Source organism: Sinocyclocheilus grahami, unplaced genomic scaffold, assembly GCF_001515645.1.
Source record: "Sinocyclocheilus grahami isolate Dianchi unplaced genomic scaffold, SAMN03320097.WGS_v1.1 scaffold208.1, whole genome shotgun sequence".
Classification (NCBI taxonomy): Eukaryota; Metazoa; Chordata; class Actinopteri; order Cypriniformes; family Cyprinidae; genus Sinocyclocheilus; species Sinocyclocheilus grahami.
This window is the reverse complement of record NW_015505387.1, coordinates 188,521-204,199: the sequence shown is the minus strand read 5'-3', so window position 1 is coordinate 204,199 and position 15,679 is coordinate 188,521. Positions and strand designations below refer to the sequence as shown.

Genomic DNA, 15,679 nt, shown 5'->3' with positions numbered 1-15,679 from the left:
GTTTTTCGGAAGGCGGGCCTTCATCAAAGTCGGAACTAATCGAGCCGTTTGTGCCAGGCTGGAGAGAAAGGTATTTTAATAATGTAAATTATGTAAAAAATAATGCGTTTTTCGAACCACCAAGCATGAGAGCATGTTCTAGTACACCCCCAAAACAAATTCAAGACATTGTAAAAGAGCATAATAGGACCCCTTTAAAATTTCTCTGCTACTTTATTTTAAGATATAATACTGTTCAAACGTTTTGGATCGGTAAGATTTTATAATGTTTCGAAAAAAGTCTCTTATGCTCACCAAGGCTACATTTATTTGATTAAAAAGATACAGTAAAAACAACAGTATTGTAAATATTATAAAATTTAAATAACCATTTCAATACATTTTAAAGTGTAATTTTTGCTGAAATTTCAGCAATCATTAATTCAAACATTTCTTATTACTATCAGTTGAAAACTGTTGTTCTGCTTATTATTTTTTAGGATTCTTTGATGTATAGAAAGTACAAAAGAACATTTTGAAATCATTTGTAACAACATAAAAGCCTTTACTGTCACCTTTGATCAATTTAATGCATCTTTTCTGAAAAAAAAAATATATCTTTCTGACCCCAAACTTCTGAAATGTAGTGCATATGAAAATTATCTTTATGATTTACTAAACTCTGAAAGGTTAATATGTAACAACGACCAAGTTGTTAAATAGGAATTGGTCATGTAAATCTGGGAATTTGAACGTTAATGTCATCATGGTTGTGAATATCTGAATGACCCTTTAATATCTCTGTTGTGAATGTTAAGAGTTTTGTCTATACTGTAAATCAACCCCTTTATTTCAAAGCAGCAAGGAAAAATCCTTTTCTTCATTTATGTCCTTAATTCTGTTCAGCAATAGCAGATAGGCAGAGCATGCCGTGACTCTTATGATATTGCTTTCTGACCTTTCTGGACTTTATCACACAGCAGATAGACCTCCTCTCCTCCCGTCACACAGCCGGCGGTCCGATCCATCCGCACTATCTTCAGATTGGAGGCATTTGGGGCCTCTGAAATGCCACAAGAGAGACAAAGGTGTTAGAAATGAAACATGTCTTTCTGTTTTTCATTTTTGTGGTGTTTCCTCATTTTCCCTTTCTGTTCTCTAGCAGTCTCGTTTTACAAACATGAAGTCTGACAGTGCTGAGAAGAGAGGCAGAATTGGAGACAGATTATTAGAAAAGGGAGGGGAAATTGAAAGTGTAGGCCTAGTTTCAGAGAGGAAGCAATACCGACAGTTCTGTCAGAGAGTGAGAGTACAAGTGAGAGAAACGGAATAGGAAAATGAGAACAAGAACGAGATCAAGAGTGAGACTTAAAAATATATCAGTAATTAGCCCCAAAACTCAAAATCATGCTAAAAGCCATAATTTCTAATGACTATGAATTAGAGTTATCGAACTATAACTAAACCCATTAAATAAACCTATTTCGTTTCTTGAAATAAAATAAAATCTATTTTATTTCAGATAGATGCCAATGTAACATTTCCCATTTTCAGTCAGTTTAACTTGATGTAACTGAAATAAAATGAATAATACCGAGGAATTTACCAATTAATTCTTTAAAAATCCTACAATGTGATTTTCTGGATTTTTTTTCTCATTTTGTCTCTCATAGTTGAGGTATACCTATGATGAAAATTACAGGCCTCTCTCATCTTTTTAAGTGGGAGAACTTGCACAATTGGTGGCGGACTAAATACTTTTTTTGCCCCACTGTATAAACCTTATTTAAATGACAAAAAACATGACAAAATTACAAAAAATACCTCAAATTAAAATGCAAATGGAAAATATATAACAAAAAAGATTATAAATATTGTTAAAAACTATATCAGTATCTCAATGATACTAAAATAACACTGCTATGAATGCTTTTGATCGACATGGTCAGTATATCAAGGAGGACGATACTCACTGCTGTCAAAGATGGGGTCTGAAATGACTGGTTCCAGCCTGCGGGAGAACCCTCCATCACTGTCGGGCAGGAAGGCTGTGAACATGAGCCGTACCACGCTCAGATCCATCTCCTTTGACTGATGAATAGATGCACTGCTAATCAGGTTCCTCTCAGCATCTAAAATACATGAACACATATGCTGAGGTTCTTTTTATTTTACATCTCAGGCATTCTCAGAATCAATAATCAGTTACACAGTGTGTAGTGTGTACCTTGTTACAGTGTAATTATAAATATAAGTACTGAGTAATATTAATTAACTACATGTACTTACTATATGGTTAAGGTTTGGCTTAGGGTTACTTGCATGTAATTATGCATATTTAATTGTTATTATAATAGTAAGTATATGTAACGTGTAACAAGGACTCCTTAAAATAAAGTGTTACCCAATAATCTCTTAATCCTTTCTGTTGACAAAAGCATTCTTAGATCATCAGTAGAATTTTATCCATAGTGACATACAGTAAATTTTTTTATATGGCCAGAGTCCCTGGACCAAATTGTCTTGGCACAAAGTGAAAAGTGATTGCTTCTTGAAAAGTTTGAACCTACAACCTTTCTGTTACTATCCCAGATCTTCAATCTTTAAGCTACAATTACCATAAGCAATATCATGGCTTGGAAAAAATATATATATATATATTTTATGCTCACCAAGTCTGCATTTATTTAATCAAAAATACTGTAAAAAGGAATGGCAATATTGTGAAATATTATTATTACAATTTAAAATAACCTTTATTTCTTTCATTTTATTTTTCTATTTATAATATATTTGAAAATGTAATTTATTCCTGTGACAGCAAAGTTGAATTTTCAGCAGCCATTACTCCAGTCTTCAGTGTCACATGTTGCTTCAGAAATCACTCTAATATGTTGAAAACAGTTGCACTGCTTAGTATTTTGTGAACACCATCACATATTGATTCATGATTCTTAATATTAATATTGTGTCCGGGTTATTACAAATGTGTTTACTGACACTTTTGATCAAATTAATGCATTTTTGTGTAATAAAAATTATTAATTTCTTTTAAAAAGGAAAAAAAAAAAACTTACCGACTTCAAAGCTCTAAACGGTAGTGTAGATGCAAAAGTGCAAATATTTAGTATTTAGAATTCTTTGTGGTGAAGCAGGAAATAATGATGGCAGGGCAAATAAATATTTTAACTACCATCCTGACTGGGCCAGTAGAAAAATTGATGAATATCCTGAATATGGACATAATCTGTCAGGAAGGGTTCAGGCATACACAAACACACTTCTACCTGTGAGTTCTCTGGGCATGCGAACCTCTCCTTGTAGGACATCAATCTCAGGATTGATGAATATGCCGTAGTTATATCCCATCCTGTAGGCCTCGATCATCCTCTCTTCCAAAACTTTGCTTACGTTCTTCTTTGTCACGTGCAAAATGCCCAAGTTAGGAAAACTGTGAAACATTCACAAAGTGAACATTAATAAGGCCCTCACTATTATCATTGCATGCATGCTGTTGCTCAGAAAAAGGCATTCTGAATAATTGGATGTTGAGAGACAAATTCAGACCTGATGCTTGAATCTTTGGGCAGCAATTCGACAATGCAGATTCCTTTATCACACTGTTTGCCCACCAAGCTGTGAGCATGAAGATGGGGCTCCGCGGTGTTGGTCACCAGCTGAACTACCACTCGAGCTGCACCCTGGTAGTTACAGACCTGTTGCCCCACAAACAAACAGAATAAAAACATTAAAAAGTGGGTACATTTTAATCAGACTTTCATCTGCTAAATATGTGTGTGTGTTTATGTGTTTAAATGTATAAATCTACATTTTATTATTCAATGTGAAAAATTCATCATCAAAAATATTATTAGATCAATATTAGTTTATGATAAATAATAGATTCATTTATATAATTAGCTGTTACATAATATTAATAATAATAATTTGTTATTATTACCATTATTAAACAATAAATAATACCATACTATACACTAAAATTATAGTGAAGTATTTGCATAGCAGTTCTGCAAATACTTTTCATAAAGTCTAAAAGGCAAACCAGAAGACATTAATGGCGAAGGAATGTCACAGGTATGCTAATCTCATTTTGGTGGGGGAAATCCCAGCATTCACAGGGAATGTGGGCGGACCATGTGTGGACTTTTCCACAACATAATTTGGCCATTCTTATCAACAACATCCTCAACACACAGAAGAGTTCAAATGAAAACAAAAAGTGCCACAGTGGACTGAATTACAAATAAATCCCAATGATAAAAGAATTAAAATCGGCTCTTCTTGACTCATAGGCAAAGGTGTGTGGTTTGACTGCTTCTATAGGCTAAGTTCAAATATGGCTCATAAGGCACTTTCTCTGGGACGAAATGACTCATGCACAAAGCAATATCAACCCCCAGAAAAAAATACCCAGTGAATATCAAAGAATATGAGCATGAGCCCCTCTAGAAAAATCGTTCGATGATATCATGAAAGAAGTGATACCATGAAAACATACATGTGCATCCATACGTGAATAATTATCTTCCATCTCACCCTCTCAGATCTGGCTGAGAGTCAAACACTGATGAAGACAGCTGGCTGAACAGTTGATGGGCTGTATGGGGAACATCTGAGCTCATTTCCTCTTGATGTGAGTAATGTTATAAAAATTCATCAACCCAGAAATCTATACAATAAACCTGAATTGTGTACATAGTAGAGCGATAAACGAAACACCCTTATAGTAGACCACAAGTTAAATACATGAAAAACTCAGGGAATCCCAGAGTTGATGTTCAAATAACCAAAACTGACCGATTTAAAACAATAGACTGCATTACTGACGTAGATACAGTATAGGTTGTGGTTATAGTGGTCAATTCAAATACATTGTTGAGAAGTTTTAACAACTTTTTTTCAATAATAGCACCACTAGCAATGGAAATTCATGACATTTCATGAAGGTTCCTAGTCCTCCTCATTCAAATTCAAATCAAGTTTGTTTGGATTAAAGGGGAAAGACGAATTTTGGGGAAACACTTTACAATAAGTTTAATTAATGTTTATTTGATGTTAATTCAAAATAAACATTAATTAACATTTAATGTTAGTGAATTTATGTTTGTTTATACAGTTTGATGCTGCTCAAAGCGGGCATGCTTACACAGGAATTGCATAATGTAAAAAGTTTACACTATACATAAATTATTACAAATTCTAAATGTGTACATTATAAAAAAAAAATAAAAAAAACAGAAATTCGTTAGAAGGTGCAGCTGCAATTCAGACAGTGCAGACGAGCACTGAAGAAACCTGTGTGATCGGTTACAATGAAAGTAAAAAGAAAAGTAAAAAGAAATCTGATGCACCCTGAGCAGCTCTAAATTTAATGCTGCAATCAACACTTTTTTGTAATAGATTTTTTTTATTGTTCTGGGGCATTTTTAGCTCCATTTAAGGAGCATTATTACCCCAAGCCCCCGTTAATTTCCGACCCTGATGCGTTAATATTATTTAATGGACTTGAACTTGTATTTTTTATAAACTAACATTAACAAAGGTTAATAAATATTGTAACAAATGTATTGCTCATTGTTAGTTAATGTTACTTAATGCATTAACTAATGTGACCTTGTTGTACTTTTTTACATTTATGACCAGAAACAATAAATAACAATAAAATCTGTACAAAGAATTGGTTTTCAGCACCTTCAGTGCTTGGACTTCTAATGTAATACATTTAAATATAATATCGTTGGATAAAATTCAACATTTACTTTTGGCCCATGGCCCTCAATCAAGTTTAATTCTTTGTATTAAAAAGTTACATTAAGAAGTTACCGTATTAAACATTAGAGGCAACTCTGATTTACATCAAATGAAAAACATCTGAGCAAGGACTTGGCGCCCCAATAAAGCACACTACTACCACACTACTTGGAGGTGTATGTGCAATGTACACACACACACACACACACACACTTCTTTAATGTGTGTTTCTGTGTGCTGCATGTTAGAGTGTGTCGGTGCGAGAGGGGGCGAGCTGCTGTACATTTCGCTTCTCATCTCTGACACCACATTACATAGAACGAGCCTTCCCATTAATTACCCCAGTGACACACTGAGGAAATTCCCAAACAGACTGCCGTCATGAAGGAGAACATGGTAACAGAGAACAGAGTCCTTCTTTCAATTCTCTCCTTTCTTCCCTTGTTTTGTTTCACTCACTTTCTCGACCTTCAGCCACCGTGATCCCGAAATAAGTGGCCTGGCACTGAATGGCAGTTGTAAGAGACAGCAGCTACTATTTTTAGCTGAGTGCTCGAGCAGATATTGCATCATTTGGATTTATCATCTGATGAAAGAGCTGCCATATCAGACAGCCCTCTCTCTCTTTAGATCTCAAAACTATGCAAACCTGAAGGAAATACTAGCTGGCAAAAAAAAAAAGTGCAAAAAATGTTGATATTTACTCACTCTCATGTTATTCTTTCTTGCTGCTCTTTTTCATACAAAAAACATGAATGGTGACCATGGGCTGTCAACTCAAAAAAAAAAATCACTATAATTATTCCAAGTCTTCTGAAGCCATACCAGCTTTGTGTGAGAAACAGGCTAAAATGTATGTGATTTTGGAGCTTGACAGCCTCTGGTTGACATTTACATTCATTGTACAAAAACGGGGAGCATGAACATTCTGCAAGACATCTTCTTTTGTGTTCCACTTAAGAAAGATAGATAGACAAATTTAGAAAGCATCAAAATTATGTAAACCATTATTTTAAAGCTTTATGTTAGTATATATTCTATATGCAAGCAAAAAGACAGATCAAAATTCACTATGCAAATGCATATTATATGCATATTAAAGAAAGAATTCAGAATTCAGGATGCAAATGCCATGATAGCATCATTGCTGTCAGTTACATAGTCTATTATGATCACCAAGCCTGCATTTATTCAATCAAAAATACAGCAAAAACAGAAATATTGTAAAATATTATAATTCAAATGACGAACAACCTAGTATGAGAGCCTGTTCTAGTACACCCCCAAATCAAAATCAAGACTTTGAAAAGAGCATAATAGGACCCCTTCAATATAAAATTTAATTTATTCCTATGATGGCAAAGCTGAGGCATCATTACTCCAGTCTTCAGTTTCACAATGATCATTCAGAAATCATACTAATTTGCTAATTTTGTGCTCAATAAACATTTCTTATTTTTATCCATTTAATGCACCCTTGCGGAAGTATTGATAAAAAAAAACAAATAAAAAATATAAAATAATATATACACTTTTGAACGGTAGTGTTAAGTCAAAGAGAGTTTTTTCAAGCTTTATTTTTTAATTAGTCTGCCAAGACCAAAAATAAATAACAGCCTTTTCTCTTTGATTATCACTTGGAAATGGAAACAGCAGAAAATGTGTTTATCCACTCGATCTAAACCCTATTGCCCAAAAAGAAGCGAACTGTAAGAGAAGGGTTTGCTTATCTCCAGGCATCAGCTGAGATCTATCTGGTTGAACCTACCTTCACTTGTGGGTAAGACTTCCTGTTCTTCTCACTGGAGGCCCCTGGGAGTCCTCCGTGGGAGGGGCCCTCACATCCATAGCGGAACCTGAAGCCCCTCTGGAGATGACAATGTCAGACTTAATATTTTGCTATAATGAGTTTGTTATTGTCACTGCCTGTTGCCAGAGTTACCAGTCTCTTCTGAGCCTCTGTGCCTTTACAGTGTGTTTAGCTTAACACATTAGGAAAATCACTTGCAAACATTTCAGTGGAGATGTTTTTTTGACTAGTTTAAATTATTGAACAAGAGCATTTGCAAAAATATTGTATGCATTACCTGTTTTGGTTGTTCGACAATTCGCAGATAAGGTCCGTCGACTGCAAAAGAGATGCAAAAAAACCTTTAATTGAACTGTAAAATGAAATTCCCTCATCAGTTATTCTGTTAACCTTCCACTCTGCAGTCGCACCTAAGTAACATTCACACTTCCACATCTTTACACTTGCTAGATCATGATTAGTTTTGAAACAGAAAACCAATGTCGTTTAGTTAATTGTACATTTCCCTTCGGGAATTAATAAAGTTTATCCTTATAAAGTTTATGCCATATTTATGCCAAAATTGATACGTAATGTCTGGATACATCATATTTTGAATGAAATTTGTGAACTGCAGTGAATAACAACTTAAATATCTGTTCTTCACACAAAGCAATCAAAAAGGGCAAAAGGGCAAAGTGAACATTGTGTTGAATATCTCCTTTTGTATTTTATGACAAAAAGGAACTCATATGCTTACAATGTCAATATCACAATGCAATTCAAACAGAAGCATAAGCAAACATGACTAGCTGAAGTAATTTAATTCAACCAGGTGTTGGAAAATCAGAAGGATTAGAATTCAATCTCATCATGCAGACTTTCGGGCCGTCAAGCATTTCAGAGCTTTTGCTGAGAGGTGGGTGTTCTGCAGATATTTTAGGGCCAGAGCTCTTGCTGTACCACGTGTTTCCACAGAAGTGCAAGCCTCTTCCTGTGCACTACAAAGACTGAGACCACATCCTTGGTGAAACGCAGCTAAATCAATCAGCTGCTAAACCTGCAGAATTTAAACTCACACAGCCCAGCTTCAATGTGTCCACTTCTCCCAATACACTGACATTAGGAAACGGTCCAGATCGATGAGCGTTTATTATGATATAACAGGGACAGGTACTTTATTTGGTTAGATAAGATAGTTGTATTACCAACATTACTCACCTGTTCTTTGCTTGATGAGGTGTCTCAAGTCTAAATATGTCAAAACCACAAGTGCACTGAACTCAAAATAGCTATCATTATTCAATTGTCAGAGTGAGCACACCATCTCAAAACAGAGTAATAAGGGGTGTTCCTACTTAACACTTAGTAGCTAACTGTATCACTAGTATTTCCACATTGTGCTGCTGCATGCTTGAATAGAGTTGAACTCTGTTCTAAAATTTTGTCTAACCGGTTTGACTAAGTTCTGTTGCTCATGTCACCTCTAATTACCACCTCTCACTGAAAATAAATGATGCTAGTAAATTATGCTTTCCTGCTGCTGATGTGAACGCCCCACCAAGATAACTCCATGTAGTAGAAACCTAAACGAACAGTTCACCCAAAAATGGCAGACAATTTGGTGAAAATCCAAGATGTAGATTCATTTTTCTTTCTTAGAACAGTTTTGAAGAAATTGTACTGAAATTGTATTGAAAGTGAATGGGTGCCGTCAGAATGAGAGTCCAAACAGCTGATAAAAACATCACAATGATCCACAAGTAATCCACAAGACTCCGTGACATTAATTAACGTCTTGTGATATAAAGTGAAAAGCTGCATGTTTGTAATAAACAAATCCATCAAGAAGTTTTTCACTTGAAATTGTAGCTTCTGTCCTTTATCCATAATACTGCTTTCTCCAGTGGAAAAAAAAAACTAATTTGAATCAGGAGAGAAATATGAGAGTTCTAAACAAATCTGTTGGTGGATATTAATGTGAAAGGACAACAGGGGAACTGGAGGAAGTGTTATTATGGATTATGGACTGACATTTTAAAATAAAAAAAATGTAAAGTTAAAGTTAAAACACCTTAATTATAAATTCATTTCTTCAAACACACAGCTTTTCACTTCACAAGACGTTAACTGATGGTCTGGAGTAGGGTGGATTACTTGTGGATTATTGTGATGTATTAATCAGATGTTTTCCCACTCATTCTAATAACATCCATTTATTGCATAAGATCAGTTGGTGAGCAAATGACGTAATGCTACATTTCTAATTTCTCCAACCCATGGACTTTCATTTGCATTTTTCTAAATATCTTCTGTTTTACAGAAGAAAGAATGCCATACAGATTGGAATTATTATTTTTGGGTGAGCTATCCCTTTAAGTGTGCCCTTTTAAAAGTCTTTCATTCAAAGTAGAGGTACATTTTTAACCAAAACTGCATAGGTTTACAGTTTTACAGTGCTTAAGCAGATCAAGCACAGGTGTTGAAAGGTGGCAGCCCCAAAACAGCACTTATCTCAGAGAGGTTTCTCATGCAACCACATGGTGGTGAAAAGCTGTTCATGGTTTTCAGTCATGTCTCTGTAATCCAATGAGGAAGTGAAAAGTGTGGGGAAAAAATAGATCAGCTCTTGTAGCGCAATCATACACACTATACGAATGACTGTGTATGACATCACTGAACTAAGGAATGAGATGTTTCTGGGATTTTGTGTCTGCACTTCTCTAGAAAGGTTTATTGGATTTTGACCTCTTACTGAATGTTACTGCAGGGTGACTGTTTTCTTGAGAAAGGAATAAAACAAGAAGTAAAATGGGAATGAAGGCTAGTCTTACCGCATCCATTCTGCAAAGTTCAGCAAGTTATCTCTTTATCAAGACCTTGATTGAACGACAAATCTGAAAACTCTAAGGAGTCTCTTACCAGTCCTCATTACATTATTGTTGTGGATGCCCGGAAATGCTGTCGGGTCCATGGTCATCCATATTGTGTCGTCTCTGAACGGGTCAATAGGTTCCATGTACTTTAGAGAGAATTAAAGCAAAAACAATGAGACACACATGCAGAAGAATATTTTATATTATTATTCCAATATTTGGAATTTGGCCATATTCAGATTATGTATGTGTCAACATATTTATCACATTAAAAGCCATAATTTTAGAATTACTGAAAATACAACATAATAAAATCACATATGCTGGTTTCTATGTATGCTGTAGCGCAGTGGTTCTCAAACCTGTCCTGGAGTACCCCCAGCCCTGCACATTTTGTATGTCTCCCTCATCTATCACACCTGATTCAACTCATCAGCTTATTAGTGGAGACTGCAAGACCTGAAGTGGGTGTGTCAGATATAGGGAGACATATAAAATGTGCAGTGCTGGGGGTACTTCATGGAGAGGTTTGAGAACCACTGCTGTAGAGAATGTAGGTTTTTCAAAATAAAGGCTTAACCAGAATATAGACATCATAAAAAGATTTGCATGCAATTACGGCTATTTTGAACGCTTTACATATTTTTAAACAGCTCCATGACTTTCTGTCATAAACAGAGGGTTTGAATTTAGGAGTGAGATTACTGGCACAGGTGTAAGATGCATCACTGTAGTATGTGTAGACAGACAAGGCAGTAATATGATTTTATATGTGAATACAAAACTGAACAAACTATAGTGTATAGCTTAATTTGGTGCGGTGTAAGAGTGAAATAGCAACCACAGAAGGCAGGAAAAACGAAAACCTCCTCAGCTTTCTAAGAGACACATCCTGTGTGATGCTGCGGTATTTACATAAATTAATATGTCCTGTTTCAAATGTAATAATTTACTATCAGGCTTATACGCCTTCAAAGGCATACATCTGTTACAAACAACACACAAAAAAGAGCTCTGAGGTCTATGTTTATCTTGTGAAGATAATTACAAGGCATGAGCTTCATGCTATCCGTCTCCTATCAGCTATCATGATAATAAATATTTTCATAAATAAATTAGCAGGTAGCAACAGAAGCTTAAAGTCAACATGAAATTAAAACTGAACCAATTTACCTCCTGGTCTTACAGTTGGCGCCAAAGACAAAATACTCAGAAATATGTAAGATTACTGACGTTAATTGAGTTCGAATGGCAATTGGGGTGTTTCCAAACACTGCAGAAAATCTTCCCTTACCACACCATGGTATGGATCCTCTCCAGCCATGATTCCTGTGGAGAAAAGTAAAACATTAATTCACATTTCATAATCGTATTCTTATTCACACCTTATTCACACAGTGTCCAAAAGTAGTCTGGAAAATAGAAAATACGAAGGGAAGTTAAAAGCTAATTCTTTATTGGTTACACAAACAGTAGAAATGTTTTGTACGTAAGCGAATCTGTGTTTTTGAACGAATCTTTTAAGTGAATCGTCCTTGTTCGCTTTCATGCTCGTAACATGAAGAAGTCACTCCGCTTTAAATCAGCTTTCCTGCCTTCAAAAACTGATGCTGTGTCTTAATGTGCCTACTTATACTACGCCCTTAAAGTATGTACTCTTTTGGTGAAGAAAAAGTACACACTTTTGAGTGTGTAGTAGAAGAGTAGGCAAGCTTTGGGACATACTATCACGTCACACAATTACATCTTTAAAGGACTGCTCTGTCATATAATTACACGCACCCGGTCACTGTAAACTGGTCTGTAAATCATCTTGTCACAGTTAACATCCTCCACATTTCTTCAAAGAGAAAGGAAACATTTAAATCGCATCATATGACCCCTTTAAATTTAACTTCCTACTGTATTGGAGAGAAAAGAAGTAGCTCATTGGGGGGGTTGTTAAATAAAAATGTAATTTATAACATTTTAGACATTTATAAATAGACTAATTTACAACATTAAAAAAAATTTTTTTGTCAGAAACTCAAATTACATATTTTGTTTGGTTGTCTAATGTTTGTTTTCAGAATCGTGGGAGAATAATAGCATAAAAATACATAGGCTAACGTATCAGACATCTAACTAATACCATTAGTACTGTTTATAGCCTATTATGTTACATGTTAATATGTATGTTTATGAACATGTATTATGTAGTTCTGCAACCAACCCCACGGGAGATTTAGCACAAATACTGAACTTGTGAGTCATTATGATTATATTAAATACAGCCTAATTGTGCAGAATCTGCATGTATCTAGCTTACTTGAACATACTCGTCACTACGCAACAAATTACGGTCGCTGGTTTCCTTTGCATTGAAACAATAGCGAATAGTTGAAAAACGACTCAAGACCGTGACCGTTTCTCATTTTGCATTCTTGTCTGTACTTGTGTTCTTGTGGACTTGTGAAACGTCATCAGTCGTCGCCCAAGTACTGTTCCAATCCCCAGATGTGTTCTTGCTCCGCCCCTTTTATCATGGATGCATCCAGAGGTGACTTGTGAAAACTTGAGGCAGCCAGGTATCCCAGAATGCATTTCGCACCAACCAGCAAGCGTTAATGGTCAAAATATTACTGTTATTGTGTCATGAATGCTGTTCTAAGAGTATTTCAGGCGAGAATGTAGTTGTTTAAAACTAAAATCTGCAGTTTATTTATAAAGATGACGCCTATTTGAAAATTGGCTTCGCTGATTTTGGAGACGTGAGCTCCAAGCGATCAGCGGGCGCTCAGTGCTCATGTATCCGCCGAGAGCAGCCTCACCTCGGCTAGTCCTTCTGACATTTGCCGCTGGATCTGATTAGGGGTTAAACATGAGATATAATACATTTTGGGTAAATCTTTGGTCTCATGAATCTATTATTTATTCTAGGTCATATCGTTTTGGCTGAGCACAAAGTTATGTTTCATAAATTAATTATTTATTTATTAATCGTAATACAGCGCTGACTTTGTTGCATACATTTGACTGAATTGTTTGCTTTTGTCTTATTTCCTATTACATACGTCTCTTATACTTTATAGTTATACTTTTATAATGGCTATTATTGCTCATTAAAACTGACATTAACAAAAAAGGCAGAGTTGTGCTTGTCATATTTCATTTTATAATACATTCAGTGAAGATAATCAAGAGCATATTTGCACATATTACCTAAACCACATATTAATGTTTTATATTTTTAAAATGAAAACGAAAAGGGTTGTGTTTTATATTTTGAAGAAAACGAAAAGGTAGAGGTGTTTGATATCATTTCGTTTTATTGTAATGCGTGTACGTTTTTGTGGCTATTAATATTTTAAATGAAACAGAAAAGAGGCAATGCTGTTTGATATATTTCATTTCACTGTAATGTATGTAGCCTACGTTCCCCGAACTAAATTTTTGCGCCTATTAATATGTTTAAAAGAAAACAAAAAGAAGAAGTGGTGTTTGATATCATATTTTGTCGTATTGTATACATACAGTTAGGATAACCAGAGTAGTCAAGGCAAGCTGACTGACGTTATCAAGTACGCTGCTGTTCCATTTGCAGAATTACTGAGAAGGGTATAACTGCATTTGCAGATCTCCAAATGGGGGTGGGAACGCCAAAACAGGGTGGGAGCTCCAAAATAGGGCGTGGCTTCCTCCCATTGACAGACAGGCACATGACACGCATGCACAATTTTTCCTCCAATCCACTTCAGTGCAAACTCTGCCCCACAGCTGATTCTAAAGATTTTATTGGTTGTGTCAATTAAAGTGTTGATTTCCTACATTATGCTACAAAAAATGTTAACCCCTAAACCTACCCCACACCTGACCCTAACATTAACCAGTGAAATGGACTGCACGGTGGGATTTGCGCTGAATAGCGTGGTAAAGAAAGTTGCAGTTCAGGAGATAAACAGTTATTAAGATTATGCGATATGAGATCGTTCCGTAACTCCCCAACCAGACCTTAGCGGACAATGGCACCTTTTTAGTTACACCCAGCGTCACTACCCCCTCCTGCCCTGCAAATTTCGAGCCCCGAGACGCCCCTGTTGCTTAAAACAAAGCAGTAGAGTAAAATCTTTCCCCTGCGCTGTGCCGGGACGGCTCGCGGGAGAGCTCGTGGTTGATTCCCGTTTATATCATTAAGCAGAGGTTCAAACTCCAGTCCGAACACCACTGGCTACGAGCTCTGGGCTCTGCTCTCACGGAGAATATTTATTTATATAGCATATTTTAATTTAGATGAACTAGAAACAATGTTAAATTTATAAAGCTTTATTTTGAAAGTCAACAACAATTGGCTGGAGCCAGAGCCAATGGTGAAAGTCTTTGCGCGAGGAGACCACGCCTCATTTTGGAGGTTCTGCCCAGTTATATCTACTTGGAATTACCGGACTTGCGTCCTACCGTCCTCGGGAGTTCGCACTTCTGAGTCGAACTTGCAAAGTCTGAACTACTGAGGACGCAAGTCCAAACTTTGCGCACTTGTGCCTTGTCCAAATACCCGCACTTGCGGTCTTGGCCACTTGAGAGCGCATGCGCGCGACAGGAAGTAAGTGTGCAAGACTGTCCCAGGTCTTAAAGGGGTCATATAATGCTATTTTAAAGATCATTATTTTGTGTATTTGGTGTAACAGAATATGTTGACATGCTTTAACCCTCTGTTTATTTTTCAAATACTGTACATTATTGTAGGTCCTCTATGCCCCGCCTATCTCAAACATGTCGTTTTCAACAAACCCCCCTCCTTTGACAAGCTCAGTCTGCTCTGATTGGCCAGCTGACCCAGTGCATTGTGATTGGCCGAACACCACAAGCACGCGTCGGAAATGTAACGCCCCTTACCATAATCGCGAGCTTCAGCTTTCAAAATAAATATCAAGACAGTTAATAATGTCCTTAGTTTTACCATCAGTTCAAGACCGAAAGGGCTACAGAGTCGCGTGACAGACACAGTGATGATGCAGTACACAAGCCGCGGTTAAGACAGCTGACGTGCTATGATTTCTGACAGACAGTTCACTCTCCTGTGATGTGACCCTGTTCCCCTTCACACACACACACACACACACACAACACATTACTCTGCGCTGCGCTAAACTCCGCATTTGAACAGTCAATAGCAAATACTTAATCTGATAACAAAACATACTTACAGTCACTGATTCAGAAGCGCCAGATTGTCATAGCAAAGTCGGAAATGACCCTTTTTTTTTTTTTTTTTTAAATAGCCTTT

At 36.2% G+C, this 15,679-nt stretch overlaps 1 protein-coding gene across 1 annotated transcript in view; it reads right to left on the bottom strand.

Moving 5' to 3' along the window:
* LOC107595780 (nuclear factor NF-kappa-B p105 subunit-like) overlaps positions 1-15,679 on the bottom strand; it is a 33,765-nt gene that overhangs the window by 11,515 nt on the left and 6,571 nt on the right. Inside the window, exons 2-9 of the mRNA XM_016286305.1 lie at positions 11,711-11,745; positions 10,463-10,562; positions 7,839-7,879; positions 7,520-7,618; positions 3,547-3,695; positions 3,267-3,430; positions 1,953-2,111; positions 930-1,042 (exon numbers count right to left, since the gene is read on the bottom strand). Of these exons, the coding sequence (XP_016141791.1) occupies positions 930-1,042; positions 1,953-2,111; positions 3,267-3,430; positions 3,547-3,695; positions 7,520-7,618; positions 7,839-7,879; positions 10,463-10,562; positions 11,711-11,740 (855 nt within the window). The 5' untranslated portion in view covers positions 11,741-11,745. The remainder of the gene's footprint in view (positions 1-929; positions 1,043-1,952; positions 2,112-3,266; positions 3,431-3,546; positions 3,696-7,519; positions 7,619-7,838; positions 7,880-10,462; positions 10,563-11,710; positions 11,746-15,679) is intronic.